Genomic DNA, 19318 nt, shown 5'->3' with positions numbered 1-19318 from the left:
GTAAATTGGTGGCACTAAAAATAAAAAGGATCGCGTTCGAACAATTTCGATTTTAAATAAAGGAAAATATCGAGGATGCGTGGAGGTAAATATTCACCGAAATATTGTATATTGAAATATCTGTCGAGCGAGAAATTTCTTTGAGAATGTCGACGAGTTTCGGTGTAGGTGTGCAAGCACACGCGCATACTTATCGCCGGAAATGAAGTGTAGGCCAAATATCCGCAAAAAAGTATCGGAGAGAGGTTGAGTAAATATTTTTTCTCCGACAATGAGGCATCTCCAAATAAGAAAAGATTCGAAGATGGGGTCGAGGTTTATCGTCATCGAAAGAGACGACGATACAATGAACATGCAAAATAGGGATTGCAGCATATCTGCATCCTGATTTTCGACAGCTGATAACGAAGGAATCGAGGTCTCAGAAAACAGATCGATCAACAAATCAGACAATTATTGCATACTGGACGACGCGAGTCTAAAATCCATTCAATTCTACTAATTTAAAAAATAACTTTGATTAGTAATTCCTACAAACGGATAATTAGAATTAACCAACCATTGAAATTACTCTGATATTATCTTCATCTAATGAAATAAACGTCGACCAAGAGTATATATAACAATTGTCTAATATCGTAGTACGATGTTTGGTAATTATAGACATTTCTGTAGATTTCACGTTTTCGACGAGTGCCTGATTATTTCTTAAAAAAGCAAAGGATTTGGTTTCCTTGTTCCCCCTGAGAGGGCAGGTCTCGGCCAATAAAAATCGCCGATATCCTCAAGGAAAAAGGAATTCGTCCTTCGTGGAAAGTTCGAGGACTTTGCGCTTGAACTTGATACGAAATGGGCTAACGGCGATCAATACGAGCTTTCGGCGCTTGCGAGGCAAAGCTCCGGCCGACATGGGCCTGCGGAGACCACCCTGGAAGCTTCGCTGGAGAAGCCACCATGCTTGTTATCATCATGGGAATCTCCATAGGCACGTGAATACAACGGAAGAACGTCTAGACGAATTGATTTCTTCCTCGCGGCTTTCTGAACTTGCTTATCCGGAAGCTCTCTGCATAACCTCAGTCCCCATCATTAATTTTTGACAAATTTAATTTTTTTATGGCTGGCCTAACAAAGGATATTTATTCAGCAAACAACAAGCAGCTACTATTAATTAGTTTTCTGTTTCGTAGAATATTGTGTTCGATTATCTTGAATAGGGTCATCATCATTAAACGAAACAACCGGAAATTCTACAAACTCATGTTCGAAGTCACGTTCGCGAGCTCAGTTTGTTGTTCGGTGATTCTAGAGCCTCGACTTCGGCAATTCCAATGATTCACCGTAACTCGAACCAACGCATCGTGTTTTACCGTGTCCGGGATAAGATAAGGGAGCTTGTCAACCATTTTTCTAATCGATACTAGAAGCGATACGCGTTCGACTTCCTTCTCGAGCGCGATTTCCGATTGCATTGCACCGTTAGGACTGAAGAAACCCTTAAATATCTTAAGGAAACCGTACAAACATCCGTGCTGGCTCGAAATTTCTACATACCGAGCGATAATAATTTATCGAACGTTGAGAAAAAAATTAATATAAATAACCGTGTCTTTGTTTTCAAAATAAAAATATTTGCTATCTGATGTACGCTATAAACAACAGTATCTTTATTATAACGAAACAAAAGAAAATATAGATAAACGATATTATCGCAGAGGAGATTTAATTTCTTTTCGATTATATCCACACAATTCGAAACAGATAATTTATTCGCGTCTTGATGGACTTACAAACGGTCTCAGAACTTTTTGTGCCTCCATATTTGCTTGCATTTAATCCATTAACAAATCAGCGAGATCATTAGGTCTAAATTACTGCCAATTATTCAACTCTCGGCAGAATAACAATATTTAATTGCAAAATCGGTGCACATTCTGCGTATTTATGAGTTACGTAAGTGGTTCGACTTCATTAACGTTTTTTATTCGTATTTTACGCGTTAATGTTCACGATCATTAAGGAGTTTTACGATATTATGATCACTCTGCATTTCAAGCTCAAGTATAATATTACTTTTTCAGAAAATTGTTTTGCAATAAGTTCCAGATTCAATAATTATTGTTTACCAATCTATTTGGTGGTTCATAAAAATTAATTTAGCCTTAATGTTGTCTAATACACAGCCACTTATTGGATTAAATAAGGCACGAATTGTTCCAGCTAACTGTTTGAATGAGGTCCATATTGGTCAAACCCCCCCAATTATACCCTTCAATTCAAATATTAAACCCTACTGTTTCAGGGTTAATACTACCCTCGTTAGTGGAAGTTATACGATATTTAGAGGATAGACTAGCGAAGGAAAACATTCACTACAAATACATTCTCATTGTATCTTTATAAAAATACTCCCACTCGATCGACGATTTTCTCCCGATGAAAACGAGCCCAAACACGACCATATTCGTATCATTTTCATTTCAAGCCCAACCCAAATTATTTTGGAAAACTCTTTAATTACGTAAAACTGAAAATAATCCGAATATAGGCGTGTTTGGATTCATTTTAACCAGCAAAACCTCGCCAATCTATTGGTGATATTCTCACGACAGTACCATTAATAATATAAAAAATACTATTTCCATCAGATGTACCGAAACGATCGTTCAGTTGATGCTCAATTCCCAAGTATGTAGGACCTTTCCTATCTACAGTTAAGTTCTCTGTTACAAAGACCAAATCCAGCAAGTGTCTTTCTGTTCGACGACACCCTCCACAATAGGCGAATACTTTCGCAAATAAGCGTGTTCCTGTTAGGCAGGGAGAAAAAACACCTTTACCGACGTCTGTGACCCGCAACGCTGAATTTAATTACCCATACACGACTCCCACCGGAGGGAGACAGAAACACGTGGACCGTTGGAAGTTCGCCGCGGAACCGATCGACCTGTACAGATTTCCCTTTCGTTCTGCCCTTTATGGAACGCGTTGCGGTGACACTGCCACCGCCGCGCGCCTGTTTGTATTCATACGCAATCGTGCCGGGGATAAATCGCGCCGGCTGGACGTTCTGAACGCAGCTGCGATTCCGTATATGATCCTCCGCGTCCATAAGAAACCGTTTCCCGCAACGCGTGGCATTCTCTCGCATGCAAATTCGCTAAACAACCGTGTGATCGCGGACGACCCTTTCCAATAGGAACGACGCCGCGTTATAGCCAACATTTTTTACCAGGACTTAACACTGGACCTACCAAGTTTCAAATAATACTGATTTTTAGTACATCTTTTCCAAAATTTTGTACGTCTTCCATCCAAGTCCCAGATATACTCTAGATCCCTCACAGATGGGATAATACTCGGATGTAAATTTTAATCATCGCCCAAGACGGGAATCGTGAATATCGAAGAAATAAAATGGAGGCGTCGGAGGATCCAAAAGTTTCGTAAACCGTAGTCACGGAACCTATTGTGCACGCTAGATAATACAGGTCTCTTCCCAAGTTGAACAAACGTTTCTCTTTACAAAACCGAGACCCGTTACGCGGAGTGTCGGATATCTCGGCGCCAGTATTTCATCCGCATGAATTCCTGCGAGCGTGTATCAGCGGATTGCTCTTCTCGTTCAGCCGCGAGTAGTCAGGGGCCGGCTATATTCGCACAACGAGTGGGTAAATCCCTCGGATGCCTATGCGTGTTTTAAAGAGCATACCGCGAATAACTGCACAAAGGATGCGAGGAAATGGGACAGCTTTGTTATTTTAATCCTCTGGCCTGATTGCGGCCGTATCTATGGGAAAACTCAAGCATTTTTCCTATCCGTGAGAAACTTATCAAGCCTTAAGATATGCCTGAGAAGGTATCTGATCGCGAACTTTTTACATACCACTGTGTATATCGCCTCAAATTCCTAACTCTGTAGCTTTCCTACTCTGTTTCTATGCTCCTTTAACCCTTTCACAGCCAAACTCGCTAAACTGATCGATCTAACAGAAACCCGATCAAATCCCATCTACGTAGGGCCTAGAATACAATCAAATCCATAACGAATCTTTAAAATCCTCAATCTCAGTGATCCCAAACGTAGACAATCAGAATATTCGATTGGGCCAAACTTTTGTTTTCGTTTCATCGATATCATAACGTATTGATTCGCGTTTATTTAAATCGAGTTTGCCGCCTGGAATAGTGAACCCGATCCCTTCAACGCGGTGAAGTCCCGTGCAGCCGTGATAAAATCAAAAAAGCGACGGCGCATTCGTTCCAATGGAACGGATTAACGAGCGTTTCTTGTCGCTTTCGAAAGCACGGGCCTTTCAGCCGTGTCAAAGCGGCGAGACGCCGTTAGTTCCACGCTGAAACGTTCGAAAGCACACCTCGAGTCGACGTGTTTTCCGCGGAGCAAGCCTCGACACGTGTAGAACAACGACGATCCACGCGCAACGCGGCATTTCACGAACCAGAAATTCTCTTCTCGGCGTACACCACGGCTCGCGACGTTATCACAGCGCGGTTCCCCGTCAATGTATTCAAGAATTCCAGAACATTTTCCCTCGACGAGATTTCGAACGCGCCGGCGAACGAGTACACGCGACCGTTGCACAGATAAATCTCACGTGCACCTACGCTCAGCCCCGAGAGTCGGGATTTGCCTAAGGGCGGTCCAAGATTTTTCATCACCGAGATGGTGTCGAAATCCGATCCAAACCGATTTTCAATCGGTGCATATTCGATATGCTTGCGTGAGGGTTTAGTTTGATCAGGTTTCCGTCTACCGAAAGTCTCGATCTTGAACTCTCGGGGTAGTTGAATCTCAGTAATAGGTAATCTAACTAGGATTTAATTAACTTCCATCTACGTAGGGACAGATCGCCTCTTTTGAAGAATATCAAACGATACCCCAATAGTTAGGGCTATAGGCTCTAGCGACAATTTAATCTCCTGACCTCATCCTCGCCGCAAATTCTCTGCTCTTGGGGTTACTGTCTCAGAGACTTTATTAACGAAGGTTTGCCTCAAGAGAAGAGAGATAGCGCGGCAGAGTAAAGTGGGATTAATCCCTCGGTGATCTTAAGTAGCTAATTGAATTTGCGTCCACTGTGGAAGGAACCTGTTGGCCCTGTTGACGTTTACATGAACCTAACTGGCAAGTCATGTGAAAAAAGGACATTCTGTGGGACATACTTCACTTTATACCGGAATAATCGGATATCAGGATCAAAAACTAAATGTAGAAAGATACTCCAAAGCTTAAGGGTACGAATAACAGATAAGATTCTGGGATTAAACATTAGTGAACTAGTCGTTTGCTAACAGGCACTTATTTACAATGGTGAAAACGGAGGATGTGCTCCAGACTATGAGTTTAAGTTGCAAGAATATCTTTCTTCCATAAAGGTAACGACCCAACAGGCAATTTTCATCCAAGCATGATAGCTGGTTAGATATCCCCAACTGGTAGCAGCCATCCAGCACGATTTATGGGCCACCTTATAGGGCACGTTCTTAAAAGTAATCTTATGGGGTATGTTGGATCTTAATGGGCATGTTTAGCGTAAACGTTTCACAGAGTAACGCCAGCCTAATTGCCAGATGGGAACGCCTATAAAAGTGGACTCGACGTGTGTAATTTCGGTACCATTCTAGAAGACTATAACGTTGTGCTTTGGAAACGATTGCTAGACGCATTTATGTTAATTCGTGAGATTCTACGGTCAGCGTTAAAAACGACTCATTTTTCAGAATCTCTGCTATATACATACTATGAAAATAACTCGCACCCTTAGGTATATCGGAGTATATTTATGGCGCTACTCCCCGCTGACCGTGAATATCACGAGATCAGGAATAAGAGAGTAGTTGTTCGTATTTCAGCGTTGAAAGGCGAAAGAAACATTCCTGATAAATGTATTCTCTTTCGTAACGCTAACAATTCACGGTTCCATAATTCATGTTTATCGGCGACCACATACGGACTACGCGTCTAACCGGCTCGTTTTTTCCTTTATTAATCAACAACGAATAAACTTATTTATTTGAACGGAAACTACTAGATGCAAACACGCCTCACTATTTATGGATATCAATGAATTCACTTTCCAATCGGGCACCGAGTTACTTTGAGGCGTTTGAAAATTTTGGAAACTCTACAAAAATAAATATTGTTCTCGAAATAGTTCCCTTCGTCTCGGGAATGCCTGATCGTATCATAGGCGACAGGGCCACCCGTGGCGATACAACAAGAAACTCGAAACACGAAATAAGAGAAAAACCGACACGTCCAATGTTGTTGCGGGAGCAATTCCGTCACAGGTGGCCTAAGACTTCTAGAAAAGCACTCTAAATATCACCGGGTACAAGAGAAATGACAGTTTAAACGTTGCCTTGATAACTCTCTTCCGTAGCTGGTCGTTTCGCGTGCAACTCGTAAATCGTATTAGCATGACACGTAGCAAAAAGTGTTCGCGAATGGTACACAAGCTTCCAGTCAAAGCGTTTCCAGCCTCTAAATGGATAATGAGCACTAAATCACTTGCTAAATGTTACGCACTGGCGTCGGTAATGCGACTGTGGGCTGAACAGGCGTAATTGCTCATTCTGTTTGACCAATAGAATCGATCGGTACTTGGGTTACCATCGATCGTAAATACTTTGTTACGTGGGAATTGTCCGAGCCTCTATTTTCTACGGTGGCTTTTCATGGTTCTGTCGGTGGGCCGCGGCGGAGATCAGTGATAAGCCTGGATAAAGGTTAGAGGTTGCCCCAAATAAGATGGGGAGGATTTCAGCATCGCATTGTCTGTTCCTTCTGGATCAGAGCAAGAGATACTTCTTAGTTCATCCGCAGATATTTGCTCTTCTATCAAGATTTCTATCAGCAACGCGGGGTACGTTGGCGATGAGACATCATCAGTTTTTCGAGCCTTTAGAATAATCTTCTAGCTCGCGATGAGTGTGCAGACGCGTTATTATTGATCATTCTAGCTCTGCCCATCTATAAGCATCCCTAGCTATAAGTAGTTCGAATCAGTTCGGTGGAATAAGTCACACTGCCCTAGTCTCGAGAATAGAATACCAGGTCACAGCACTATAACTTGGAAATAAGTTCCAATAGGCTATATGCTGATGCGAACTTCCAGTCAACTAGACTCTGCTACCTCAACTGAGCTTATATAAAGGCTTGTGTCCTGGCTGGGATCCAACATTAATGCTCTTTTACCTATGGGAGTCCCCTGATTCGGACCACCAAGAATTAGACCCTAAAAGCGATAGAAACACAGGCGAGGTATACAAGTAGACGTAACATCCAACGCGATCTAAATATTCTTCACCAAAATACGCATTGTTTGTATTTTGAAACATTAAAATCCTCCAATCGGTTCAGGAGTTATGACTTTTTTTTATGAATTTTTCTCTCGAAACTCCGTAGGATTTCAGAGGTATGGAAAAAAATAATTTTTTCAGAACGGTTTGAAATTTTTTAGGTGTAAGGTCTACTTGTATACTTGGTCCGTGATGCACTCACCATTTCGTCGAGGCTCTTCAGGTCATTGGTGACGATCTGAGGCTGGGGTCCGTAGATGAGGCAGGGTTCCTCCTGCTGCATGTCCGCGTACTCGTCGTCGCTCTCCTCGTTCCCGCCGTTCCCGTGGGCACCGTTCGCCGCCTTATTCTCCGCGGCGATTTCTCTGTCGATCTGCCTCTCCATCTGCACGAGCATCGGCGCCAGCATGCCGAATTTCGCGCCCCTCCTGGCCACCTCTAGCAAGCAGAGTATCACGTGGCGCTCGTTCTTGCGCATTATCAGGTCGTCGGTCTCGAACAGCAGACACTCGATGATGCCCAAGCTGTTGCGGCACCAGCCGATGAAATTCGAGACGTTGTCGCGGGCGAAGAAGGTGCCGGCCCTCGCGTTCGGCAGGAAGGCCACGTCGCTCAGCTCGCTCATCGGCAGCGCCAGCGACGAGGTTATCGAACGTGTCATCGAGATTTTGCGCGCCTGACGACGCGCCACATACTCAGCCGCCGACTTGCGTACGTTATTCGAGTGCTAGAATCAGAAACAGATCGTACCAGTTAGATGGGGATGATTCGCCAACTGATCACCGCGAGGACTTTTAGCAATCGGGGGAGGGAACACTTATAAAGCGCTACATCACTTGTCAGAATTTAGGATCGTTAGATCCGCTGAATAGTAGGACCACGAAGAGGATGTTTTCATATTGGTCGAAGCCAAGAAGCGTCTGGGATCCAGGGAAGTCTGGACCTCCATTAGACGCAAACTTAATTAGCCTTTAAAGGCCACTTCCTCTATTGCAGTCACTATCTAATAGTTTACAGCATCGCTAAGTGCTTGTAGTGTAGCTACAGCCTGGAGGACAGGTATTTAATTCTGAAAGTTAGGTGTGTTCTATTCACCATAACTTTTAGCCCCAATGACTTGGCAAAGTCTACATTGATCGTGGTTCCAGGAGTACCCACGCTAGTACCTATGTTAATTCGTAGATCAGGAACAGGAGTTTTATTCCAAAATTCGATTCCCATTATGTAATAGCTACCCAACCACAAGTGCATCTTCAGTACCAACTCTGATCAGTGTCTTGCAAAGTACTCTCTGCTACCTAACCTCTACCCAGACCCAGAGATCCTAAAAATTCAATAGTCTACCGTTGCAATTCCCAAAGATCATCAGAGATAACAGCGAGTCGGTTAGACACGAATTCAACACGGCTGGAATAAATCTCTGGCAGTCGCTTAGCTGACATTCACCGGTCGAGCAAGCGTGGCTGGTTTGCTCCCGCTGATTAAAGAGTCAAACAGACACCGATAGCATCTTAACACCCGCGAAGCTAATTGTTCCATTAATAATAACGCCGCGCGCAAGTCCTAATGCGTTTAACATTTACGCGGACGATAAATACTCGACGGGCAACGAGGCTCTCCCGGCTGCAGCACTTTTATTGCAAACGCTGGCGGCTGCTTAAGTAACCGCGTGATAATTGGATATCGGGATGATGTAAATGAGCGGTGGAGCTGCACTCCGCGCCGTTCGACTCCGTCTAATAACAGGTTCTGCCACGGTGTCTATCGTTTAATATCGCTGCGTAGGACCTGTTATTTTCCAAAGCGACTAACGGCGGCCGGGACGATTTTTCTACGGACGATTAATTAAAAGTGACCCGATAGCGCCGTGGAATTACGCGAGTCGACGCCTCTGGACCTTCGTGCAACATCGTCGAGCATAAGGTCCCTCATTCTTCGGGGCTCGTGGCTGGGAATAAGGGCGTCCATTGTTTCTCAGTGAACGAGCTGATAAATATAATTCTGTTTTGCGGGTGTTTCGATGTGTGAGACTTGGACGATGTTTACGAGCGAAGGAAGGAGTCCCGACAGCCCGACAGTCCCTGATCGAAGACGCGTGAACCCCGACGCTGTCGACTCGTAGTCCATTGAGATCCGCCTTGATCGTACAAATATAATTACAGAAAATCTTCGGCTGTGTCTAAAGAAAATTATTTTTATCGATACGATATCGTAAGAATTCGATTATTTTTAGAGTTTTAGTCCCCGTTAGAATTCAAGAGATAATTCAAACGTTTCTTGAAATTCATTTCGCCGAGAAATCCTCGTCTATGAATCACGATGTTTGCCGTTTCATTCAGTCCGTTAATCTCGTTTTGATTTATTGCTCAACAGGAGACCGTATGGACTGACTTATACACTTCGAACCCTATCTCGGCGACTTGTGTACACGCGCTGTTTACACGGGAATTTGATCAATGGGGCAATTCTTGCGCTCTGTGGGCTCGTGGGACATCTGCAAGCCTTCCGAGATTGGGGCTCGTCCTGCATTTTATAATCCCGTACAGGATAAATAGTTTGGATCGTTTCTAGGGCACTGGCCTGCTTTGGAAAAATTCAATGTAGTGTCGAAGGCATAAAGAACTGTTTTTCGAGCGACGATCGTTCAAATAAATTGAGATCAGGTTCGAATTTTAGATAGATCGTTCTTGAATGCGTAACGCAGATTGATGCAACTAGCGAGGGAATATTGTTCAGGTATACTAATCTCACATTAAGGTTATTTTAGAGATTCTATTAACGTTAAATGTCAGAATCTTTTCACTTAAATGCGGTAAATTATTTTTAGCAAAATATTGTTGTTTAAAGAATCAATCTCATCGGAGTTAATTTCAGTTATACATAGAATATAATGATAGATGTGATAAATAGTAGTAAACTTGTCGAGTGTCGTGGTTCTGAATTCTGATTCATCGCTTTGAAGCTGGATACAAAAAAGACCATTTCGCCAGAAAGGTCAACGGTGGCTATAAAGTATCCAATGTCGCCAGATTTCCATTAACGCAGCGTGTTTGAACTGCGCTATGAGTAATCTTACACTCGGTCCACAACGGAACTGGATTTTTATCGACAGATGCGGTTTCGACCGCGACAGAAGGCACTCGTGCCTTTGACAAATGCAAAGCTATACGCCGCCGCGGCGTTTGCCATAAAATCCCACTTGTTTCGATCGAAAATCACCCGTACGATAAATAACCGAAGCAAGAGAGCGGTGAAATTCAAAGACACGATGTATAATAGCTAGTTAATTGCTGGCAACTTGCGAAATTTTAATGCAAATTTTTTTCGTCGGCTAATTCAAGCGCTTACGAGGTCAATGTTACGCGGATTATTGCCTTCTCATCTCACTTTCACTGTACCACATACTCGACGCTCGTGTTCAACGTCAAACTCCACGCTTAGACTTTTAGATTTTGCATCATTCAATTTTCACGGTTTTCAACGCATTGGAGAACAATTTTGAAACAGTTTTTTTAAGTAAAAATTTTTGTATAATGGATTAGAAGTCACATGTCTAACATCGACAAATAATTTTTTACTACGTCGTTCTCTTCGTATATTTTTCTTGCGAATGACGTTTGTTCGACGTCGTTGCATGTGAATTAATTTATGTAATAGGCGATAAATAACGATTTAAAGTAGACGGTTTATGGATGTAATTTTATAACGACTGTACTGTTTGCACGGTTCACAACGCGTATCTGCCAGTGGCACTGTTAATCCGACCAGGCGACTTGATAAAACAGTTAAAGAGGTCAGCTCGCAGACGCTGATCGATTGTTCCGTAATTTTTCATTTCCTGTCTCGATATGCTACTACGAGTTTCAACGCTCGTCGCTCCGAAGACGTTCGCAACCGGTCTTTTAACCGTTCCACGGAACCGACAAGAATTCTCTTGAATTTCTTTTTTTTTATTTCTCGTAATTTATCTGAACGACGACGACTTCGAAATTAATCCTTTCGTCGTTTAATTCGTACAATATACAGGGCCATAAATCCTTAAACCACTTAGTTCTTTAATTAATAATATGAAATTCGCAATCTGTGGGTCCGTGACTTCTGTGTAACTTGTACGATTCTTGTCCAATCCGGACGAAACCTCGTTTAGTTTTTCTCTGTGGACTAGTGGAAAGTGTAGATTATTTATAAATCTAGGAAAATATTCTGCAGTTTTTGAAATAGAAAAAAGTTCAAGAAGTAGATCGGTTAGGTCTGTAACGTCTACTTTCCAATGTTGTTTTGTTAAATTTTAGATTTAAAAAACGTGGTAACGCCGTGTATGGATCGATTAGTCATAGTTTTCAGGTTGTTCCGTCGAATCGAGGTCGTAGATTGTCTGCGGATTCGCGATTGGCGAAAAGACATCGTGTGTAATGCTGGGCCCAGAGGAAAGACAAACACGGAGCGCCTACTCGATTCCCGATTCGATAGCTGGATCGCCAGCTGCGCGGGCGAAGCGAAACGGTTGGCTCGTTACAGTAGGCCGTTGACACATTCGCCTAATCTCTATATTATCCCCGGGGAGGTATCGAGCCGGGACGGCCGACCGGATGCTGTTAGATAGAATTTTTACGAGTGCGCGAGTCGGCTGGAACCGCTCGCATACCATCGCCTTATGGGCTCCACGTGCGCGCGTGCAGCCAGTCCACTGAAAACGAGGCACACTCATCGACGAGCCCTTAAGAGGGTATTCTAGTCTAGACGTCCATTTTTTACACAGTCTTTGGAATTTACAAAAAATTTTAACTCTATCGCTTTTATCGAATTTTGTCACATGCCTTCATGAATGCCACGATTCCAGCCGTTCTGCTTCTTCAAAGTGAACAAACCAAACACCATTTCATTCAGTATGATTATAGCTGTAGCTGATATTAAAATTGTTCGGAAATATCGAAGAACAACACTTCGACAGCACTTTAAAGCTGGTATATCGATTTTCTGATTCGTCTTTTGTTTATAAAAATAAAATAAAATAGTACAAGACGCCGGATTTTGAAAATTTTGGTGTGAGCGATAGAGTCAGACGTGATGAAGATTTCCTCCCAATTTGGTGCCAATCGGTCAACCAGAACTGTTTCAAAAAATTATTTAGGAACGTAATGTTTACCTATTTTGGACACCCAAAGAAAAATAAATAATTTTCTCTTTTTGCATCGTGTTAAATTTAAAAAATATGACATTTATACAACAAGCAAGATGAACCTCACCTAAAATGTTCAAACTTCGGCGAAATCTCGATGGTTCGCCGGCACGAAACTAGACATTGCGAGAGAAAACAATGTCCGAGCGCAGAATTGGAATAGGGCATAACTGTTCCTCGAATTAATTTCCGTCCGTCCGCGTGCTATCTTCCGCGAATTTCCGAAATCGATCGATCGATCGTCGACCCATTTGTGCGCGCAATTATCGATTGCAATCATGGCGGCGGCCGAGTTCGAGTCCGGTCGTACGACGCGTTTAATAAGGCCGCTCGAAGTTGCAATTATTTCATGAGGATCGAATTTAAGCGACTCGTTGGCTCTCGGGGGTTCGTTCAAGAAGAAATTAATCGGTCCGGGGTCAAGAATGAAGGCACTCGTAGATCGCGGTCTTGCAATTTATTTCAATTACATCGTCCAGTCGTTTTCGTCGACTCGAGTTGCAAGGGTCTTCGTTTCTCGATATCGCGGCCCTAATCCGGTCGTAGAGGACTCAGAACTGAAATTAATCAATTTCTGATATCATCGTGGGTCAATTGACCTATTATTTGGACCAAAAGAATAAATTACAAGTTTAATACAATTCAGAATTCTTCGGTATATATTAATAATGTTATTCTCGTATAAATCCTGCGATGTTATTTTGAAATTTATTCCTTACAGTATGTAATATTATAGTTTGAAAGTGACCGTGTGTAGTTTAGAGTAGAACACGGACGGGACGAAGATGTATTTACGAAAGTGTACGCTTGTGACAAACGGCAATTCTAGCGTACACGAAATTGGAAACGAGAGAGAGACATCGATAAAGGCACAGCTGAAATGGGATATAACTGTTCCTGAAATTAGCTTTCTCTTCGCTATTTACACGTGCTCGCCTCCGTTCGTGGATTCTGCAAATCAGGTGATTCGAAGCGTCGAGAATCGTCAACGTATCAACAACGATAATATTTTTAGATTAGCTTTAGTAGCATTGATTCACCTCCACCCCATCTTTCCACACCTTATCATCGTGGATTTCATTTAAAATGGGTGGCGCTTTATTTACACGAAAAGTGTCATAACAAATTGTCGATTAAACGCGATTGAGGCGTCCAAAGATATTTAATTCCATGAAAAATCGATATATTTGTTTGTATCTCCTCAGTCGATTTCGAAAAAAGAATTCCGATATCTCGATTACTATCGATTCCATCCAAAAATTGAATAAGGCAAAATAGTTTCGAAATGTAATTTACAACAACTTTTGTTCTATGCCTTTTCGTTGTAGAAGCAACTATAAACGAGATACTACGCATAGATTTTCGTTTGGAGCTCTCCAAGTATGATTCCATTCTTGGCAAAAATTTGGCACCGCCATTTATCTTACATTTTACTCCGGGGCTGCCTCATAAATACGCTTAGGTTATATTTCACTCGCTCCGCGCTGCATTTTACGCACATAAATTGCTATTCTCAGGTTTAAATTGTTGCCCTTGTAACCTGCCCCGAACGAGTTATCAGGATGCCTCGCATAATAAAGTCGTTATAACTGTTTGCCACGCTACTACATCGGTGTTTAACGCCAAGCATCTTCGCGAAGATTGCAATAACCGTCGAGAATGCGTGTTACGCGGCATGAAGAACCCGGCGCCGTGTCGTCTTGCAATTAGGCCCTCGTCGTGCCTGTTAATTCCTCAGAAAACAGTAAAAGCAGCCGGAACATCCGGATATCTGATTAATTCGTAACGACGAGAATATTCTCGTCTGGGATCCTGTTATTATGACGCGGACTCGAACGACGGGAAGAAGCAGTCCCTCCGTCTGGAATTGTATAGTATTCAGAAGGGTTGAAGGCATTCAGTTTCTTTGTTATGACACATTTGTCTTCTAAGACCTATTATCCTGAGGATGAACGGTAGGCAAACGGAACCACGTGTCCCTGCCAGGGCCGTGCACACCGTAAGGTTCCTTAAGTAGACTCCACGGTCAATGGAATTTTATTAAATCTTCTGTTCTTTATAAATATTCTCTGAGGTTTCAATTTTTGCAAGAATTTTATAATTGGAAATTTTGCTGTTTACTTTTCGGTGGCACGTTGGAGTTTAAAGATACCTGGCTATAGCTACGTGTTGACACCACAGACCAATAGGGAGTCTGATCACGTGACGATCTCTTTACATTCACCTCGTCTTTGACCCCTCCAAGGGCGAATTCTTTGAGGGGACACATAAGACGATGTTGCCACGTTATGCTTGGAATATTTTTTTAATAGAAGATTTACTGTTGGTGTCTTCAGTAGCGCCTAGGGCCTTTTCAGGTTCCGACCTACTTTATGGTGTACCTAGGATACACCTATTATTATGTAGCACGTGTAGACTTAGCGGACCAATGAGATTCCGATCACGTAAACATCTGGTGTTTACATCCGCTTCGTCTTTATGTTGAAGGCACAATAGTGTCTCCGGACAAAGGTGCACCGAACGGTGTTTGGTTGAGGCAGTTAAAGTAACCGAGAAATACCCTCTATTAAGGTGCAATTTTGACGACACTGGGGTATACAGGGTGTTTTGTAATTGTGGGGCAAGGGAAAACATGCAAACGAAATATGTGCTCGACTATTGTTGGAGAAGGAAAAAGGGGTAACCAAAATGAGAGTCACTGGCCAAAAAGAGGAAGAGATGCGTGGAGAAGAGCCGAGAAGTGCCGCATATGGTAATATGCACGGCAGATGAGAGTTTGACGGCAGGATGTCACATTATGTGGCCTCTGACCCCCTCGTGTCGTCTCCGCGACTACCGTGGGCAAATGCGCTTAATGAAAATGGCTGCTGCACATTCAACATCGTAAATTAGAGCGGCTTCGCAGCGCTCGCAGGGGACAACGTCGTTAACCGTAATGCCGCGCGGAGAAAAGCGTAACACGACGCAGTTTGTTTTATTTATCTCCCGCCAGCTGCTTTCATGATTCGACTCGTGGGAGCGTGATCTTCTTCAACGCTTTCTTGTTTTTCTTTCCGGACTCTTTTTTCGGTTCCCGCGTCGTTCTTCGACGGGGGGAGGACCTTTGCCCTGTACAGGGTGACCCAAAGAAAGAACACACTTTCAGGACCGAGAGATCAACCCTTTTTCTACCATAAATCCTCAATCCAGTGAAACTCGGCAATTAGTAGACCAAAGGCCTCCCTTGAAAGGGTGCTTAAAATCCTCATTGAAGACCTCACGGTATAGTCCTTAGAAGTTCTTGAAACAAAGTCTTCAACTCAAAGCAATGTCCTGTACAGATCTTCCTCAGTGTCCTTGGATGGCTTTAGAATCTTTGATACGACGATCAAAGTCTTCAGATACACTAGCCAGAGTTCAGAAGTCTTCGAACCAAAGTGTCTATAGATCCACTTTAGTGCAACGTCTGTTTATCAACTGGGGATGATCACCTAACACAAGATAACGATAATTTAGGAAACCTAAGCACCTCCATAAGTGGCAAAGACACTAATGCTTTGGGAATTATTCGAAATCCTGGCCCGTAGGTTAACGACAGTAACTCCGTCAATGAAATATCGTGCGTGACAGTAGTCAATTGTGAATCATTCCGATTTCACACTCGCGACGCGATTCTTGTTGAAGGGGTGAACGCGTGACGGCGTCGAACAGCGCGTACGTGGCACGGAAGAATCGCCAGGGAACGATGATATGCATAAGATGCCACGAGGAAAACCTGTTTTGTTTTTGTTGTGTGCTGTATGGCAAACGAGATGCACACGACGTGCGTAATTACTTGACGGTACAATAGCCGAAGGCGAGCTGTGTTTTTACGGTGGGAAAGGGAGAGTCGGAAAAGCGGTGATTCTAGGAATTAGAGAACGTTCCCGCGCGAATAGAAAATGGTCGAGGGCTATGGTGTTCGTGAAAACGTCCATTTTCCTTTCTTTTGAAATGCCAAGGACCCCTCGCAAATTATGTGCATATTCGACGTAAATAATTTCTGCAATACTTGCATTTAAATTCAAAATTGATCTGTGATTGTCCTTCAAGTTGTCACGGATGCAACTTCAGAGGCAACTGAACCCCTAGACTTTACATTAGACGACAGGAATAACACATAATTGCTAAATTAAATATGAAAGAATAAATTTTAAAGAATGTCGTTTTTTTCCAAAGCAATCACGCACTTATGACTAACAATCCGAGTAACTGAATGATTAAAAGAGACCCTGCAACCCTCTGAATAACAGTAATCAACGACGACTTCGCATCAACGAGCATAATCGTTTCTACGAATGCGTTTGTTCAATGTCGAACAGCATTTCACTGGCCGTGCAATTATTGTATTTTACAAAGACATTTTCCTTTCGTCGTTGCCTCGATACACAAATCCAAGAAGGCCTCGATACACAAATCCAAGAAGGCCGTGATACACTATCTCTGGTAAGTACGCAGTCATTAATTGCAGCACAGATTATTTTGTCTCGCAATTGTGTTCTCAATTACTTAATAGCTGCCTGATGTCGATTACTATGACAGCCGATACGGTGGGAAAACTGCCTTCGACCGAATAAACGCGGCAATATATCGCGGCGAAACCAATACGAGGCAAATAGATATTTACGAGGCGATTGGGGAACCGCGATCGATTCGATGAAAACACGAGATAGTCCCTGCCGAAGGAGAATACAAAGAATCGAGGCTCTGCAGATAACGATTTGATATAGTAACGGAGCAACAAAGACGTTTCTGGTAAACCATAAAGGATGTACGTAGTATAAAGTGCTGTAAAAAGCATCGAGACAATAGATTCTGAAGCTTAGAGGGGCTTTGGAGCTATCTAACTGTGTACTTGACTTCTAGAAATTCTTTAGAATTCATTCTTTGATTGGTCACGTCGAATTGAAAGCCTTCAAACATCTTCAAACATCTTCAAATATCTTCAAATGTCTTCAAACGTTTTTACTAAACACTTCAGAGTCTTTAAAGTTTTAGTCTATCGAGATTAAGATCATTTTAAAGCTTTTGCATATCGATTACTAGGAAATTTGGAACAAGTATTCCAAAAGACTTTGTTCAAGGCTTCTATTGAACATTTTAATTCGAATATTATAGTTGAAAAATGTGTTTGAATAATAGTATTGTTATTTCTACTTGAATTGCAAAGTTATGTTGATTAACAAATTGCATTTTTAGTAACTGTAATTGCCTGTTTAACCTCAGAAGCGTTTAAAATCAAAAGAATAGATCTGTTTACATAGAATTCATGTATGCAAGTGTTCCGTTTCGCTTTCGTGCAACTGCAACGAGCACTTTGCACTGAATGGAGTGCACTTTCATCGGCTAATCCGTCTCGTCGGCTGTTTGAAGCCAGTCTCGTCTCGTTTCAATGATTCAAAAGCGTCACAGAGAACTTGTGACACAACGTTTGTCGCATTTCGGTGACAATCGACACTGGCTGAGCCAACCAGTTCAGTTTAATCTTTGAATAACAAAAAATTAATATTAATTTTGATGATTAAATATTAGAAATTTAGAAAATTGTCACGATCACTCCTTTTCTAAGAAATTCAATTATGGTATAACTTTTATTTCAACTATTGTTTTTGTATCTTCCATCGTTCGCCATTTACACGCGCTTAAACCGAAGAGGCGGCTCAGATAAAAGGATCGATTTCTCCCTTAAAGTGAAAAAGTGGCACGAACCAATTATGGTTAAATTCTTAGGTTGGTCTAATGAACATTCGTGCAAAGTTTCATAAGAATCGACGTGTATCAGTCGGAGTTCCTTTGTGAGTCGGATCGTTCAACATTTACCACAGAACCTTGAAAACTTTCGAATCGTTTCTTAATTAGGATTTAGAAAATTCAAGAATTAGATTAATTAGTGCCCAATATAAGTAGGAATTAGAAAGATTGTATCTAAGTAATTAGGTGTAACAAAAAATGTGGAGATTGAAAAATTATGAGAAAAGTTGGTAAAGTTGAAAAAATTTATTTGGAACAGATGATAGATTTGGTTTCAATTCCTCTAATATATTATCACGTTGGACCGAGACTTGATTGGACGTAAATGGTTGCATGCGAATACATTCGCCAATGATCGCGGTGATTAATCTTAATTATCGAAGCATAACGAAGATAGATAATAAACAAGGATTGAAAGATCAAACGCAGTAATTAGTCTGAGAACAACTTGCTTCCGGTGTTAATTAAAATTCTTCTTCGCATTTCATTGTCGAGGTTCCTGATTAATGTGATATTTATTGTTTAACGTATACAATACTTACGATTTTCATAAATGTATCATCTTGCCAGTGGACTATAAATAGAAATTATATTACGATATTAAAAATATTTGAAATTTATTGAAGTGTATCTTAAAATATCGTCGACTTTGTTGTAAATAATACCAGTTTTAATAATCTCGAACGATGTAATTTTAAGTAGAAGTTGTTCACAGCTGTATTGCACGCGGATGTAATAAACTTGTCAACCTGATTTATCTCGAATTAGAAGTTCGTAACACTGCAAACATGTACGTCTACAAATCGGGTTACCTCTGAATCCGATAACTTTCAGTTTCTGTGGCCTGCTTATCTGCCTCGTAAAATTCGATCGCGTACCCAAAGGTACGTAACAAGAGTTCGTGCTGCCATATATTCGAACAGTTTCCATTAAAAAACGAATATTATAATCCTACTATTAAATATCACTTGACACCTGATTTTTAACTCTTGTTACGTAGGAGTTTTCTAATTTCTAATTCTTAAAAATTGCTATTTTTCCAATTCC

At 41.8% G+C, this 19318-nt stretch overlaps 1 protein-coding gene across 3 annotated transcripts in view; it reads right to left on the bottom strand.

Moving 5' to 3' along the window:
- The window catches only part of LOC143343396 (GAS2-like protein pickled eggs), a 74664-nt gene that overhangs the window by 32931 nt on the left and 22415 nt on the right, over window positions 1-19318 (bottom strand). For all 3 annotated transcript variants that reach the window (XM_076768270.1, XM_076768271.1, XM_076768272.1), the window contains one exon: window positions 7526-8050. In XM_076768270.1, the coding sequence (XP_076624385.1) occupies window positions 7526-8050 (525 nt within the window). The remainder of the gene's footprint in view (window positions 1-7525; window positions 8051-19318) is intronic.

Source organism: Colletes latitarsis, chromosome 7 (genome assembly GCF_051014445.1).
Source record: "Colletes latitarsis isolate SP2378_abdomen chromosome 7, iyColLati1, whole genome shotgun sequence".
Lineage (NCBI taxonomy): Eukaryota > Metazoa > Arthropoda > Insecta > Hymenoptera > Colletidae > Colletes > Colletes latitarsis.
The sequence above is the reverse complement of the archived record's forward strand: the minus strand, read 5'-3'. Positions and strand labels throughout refer to the sequence as shown.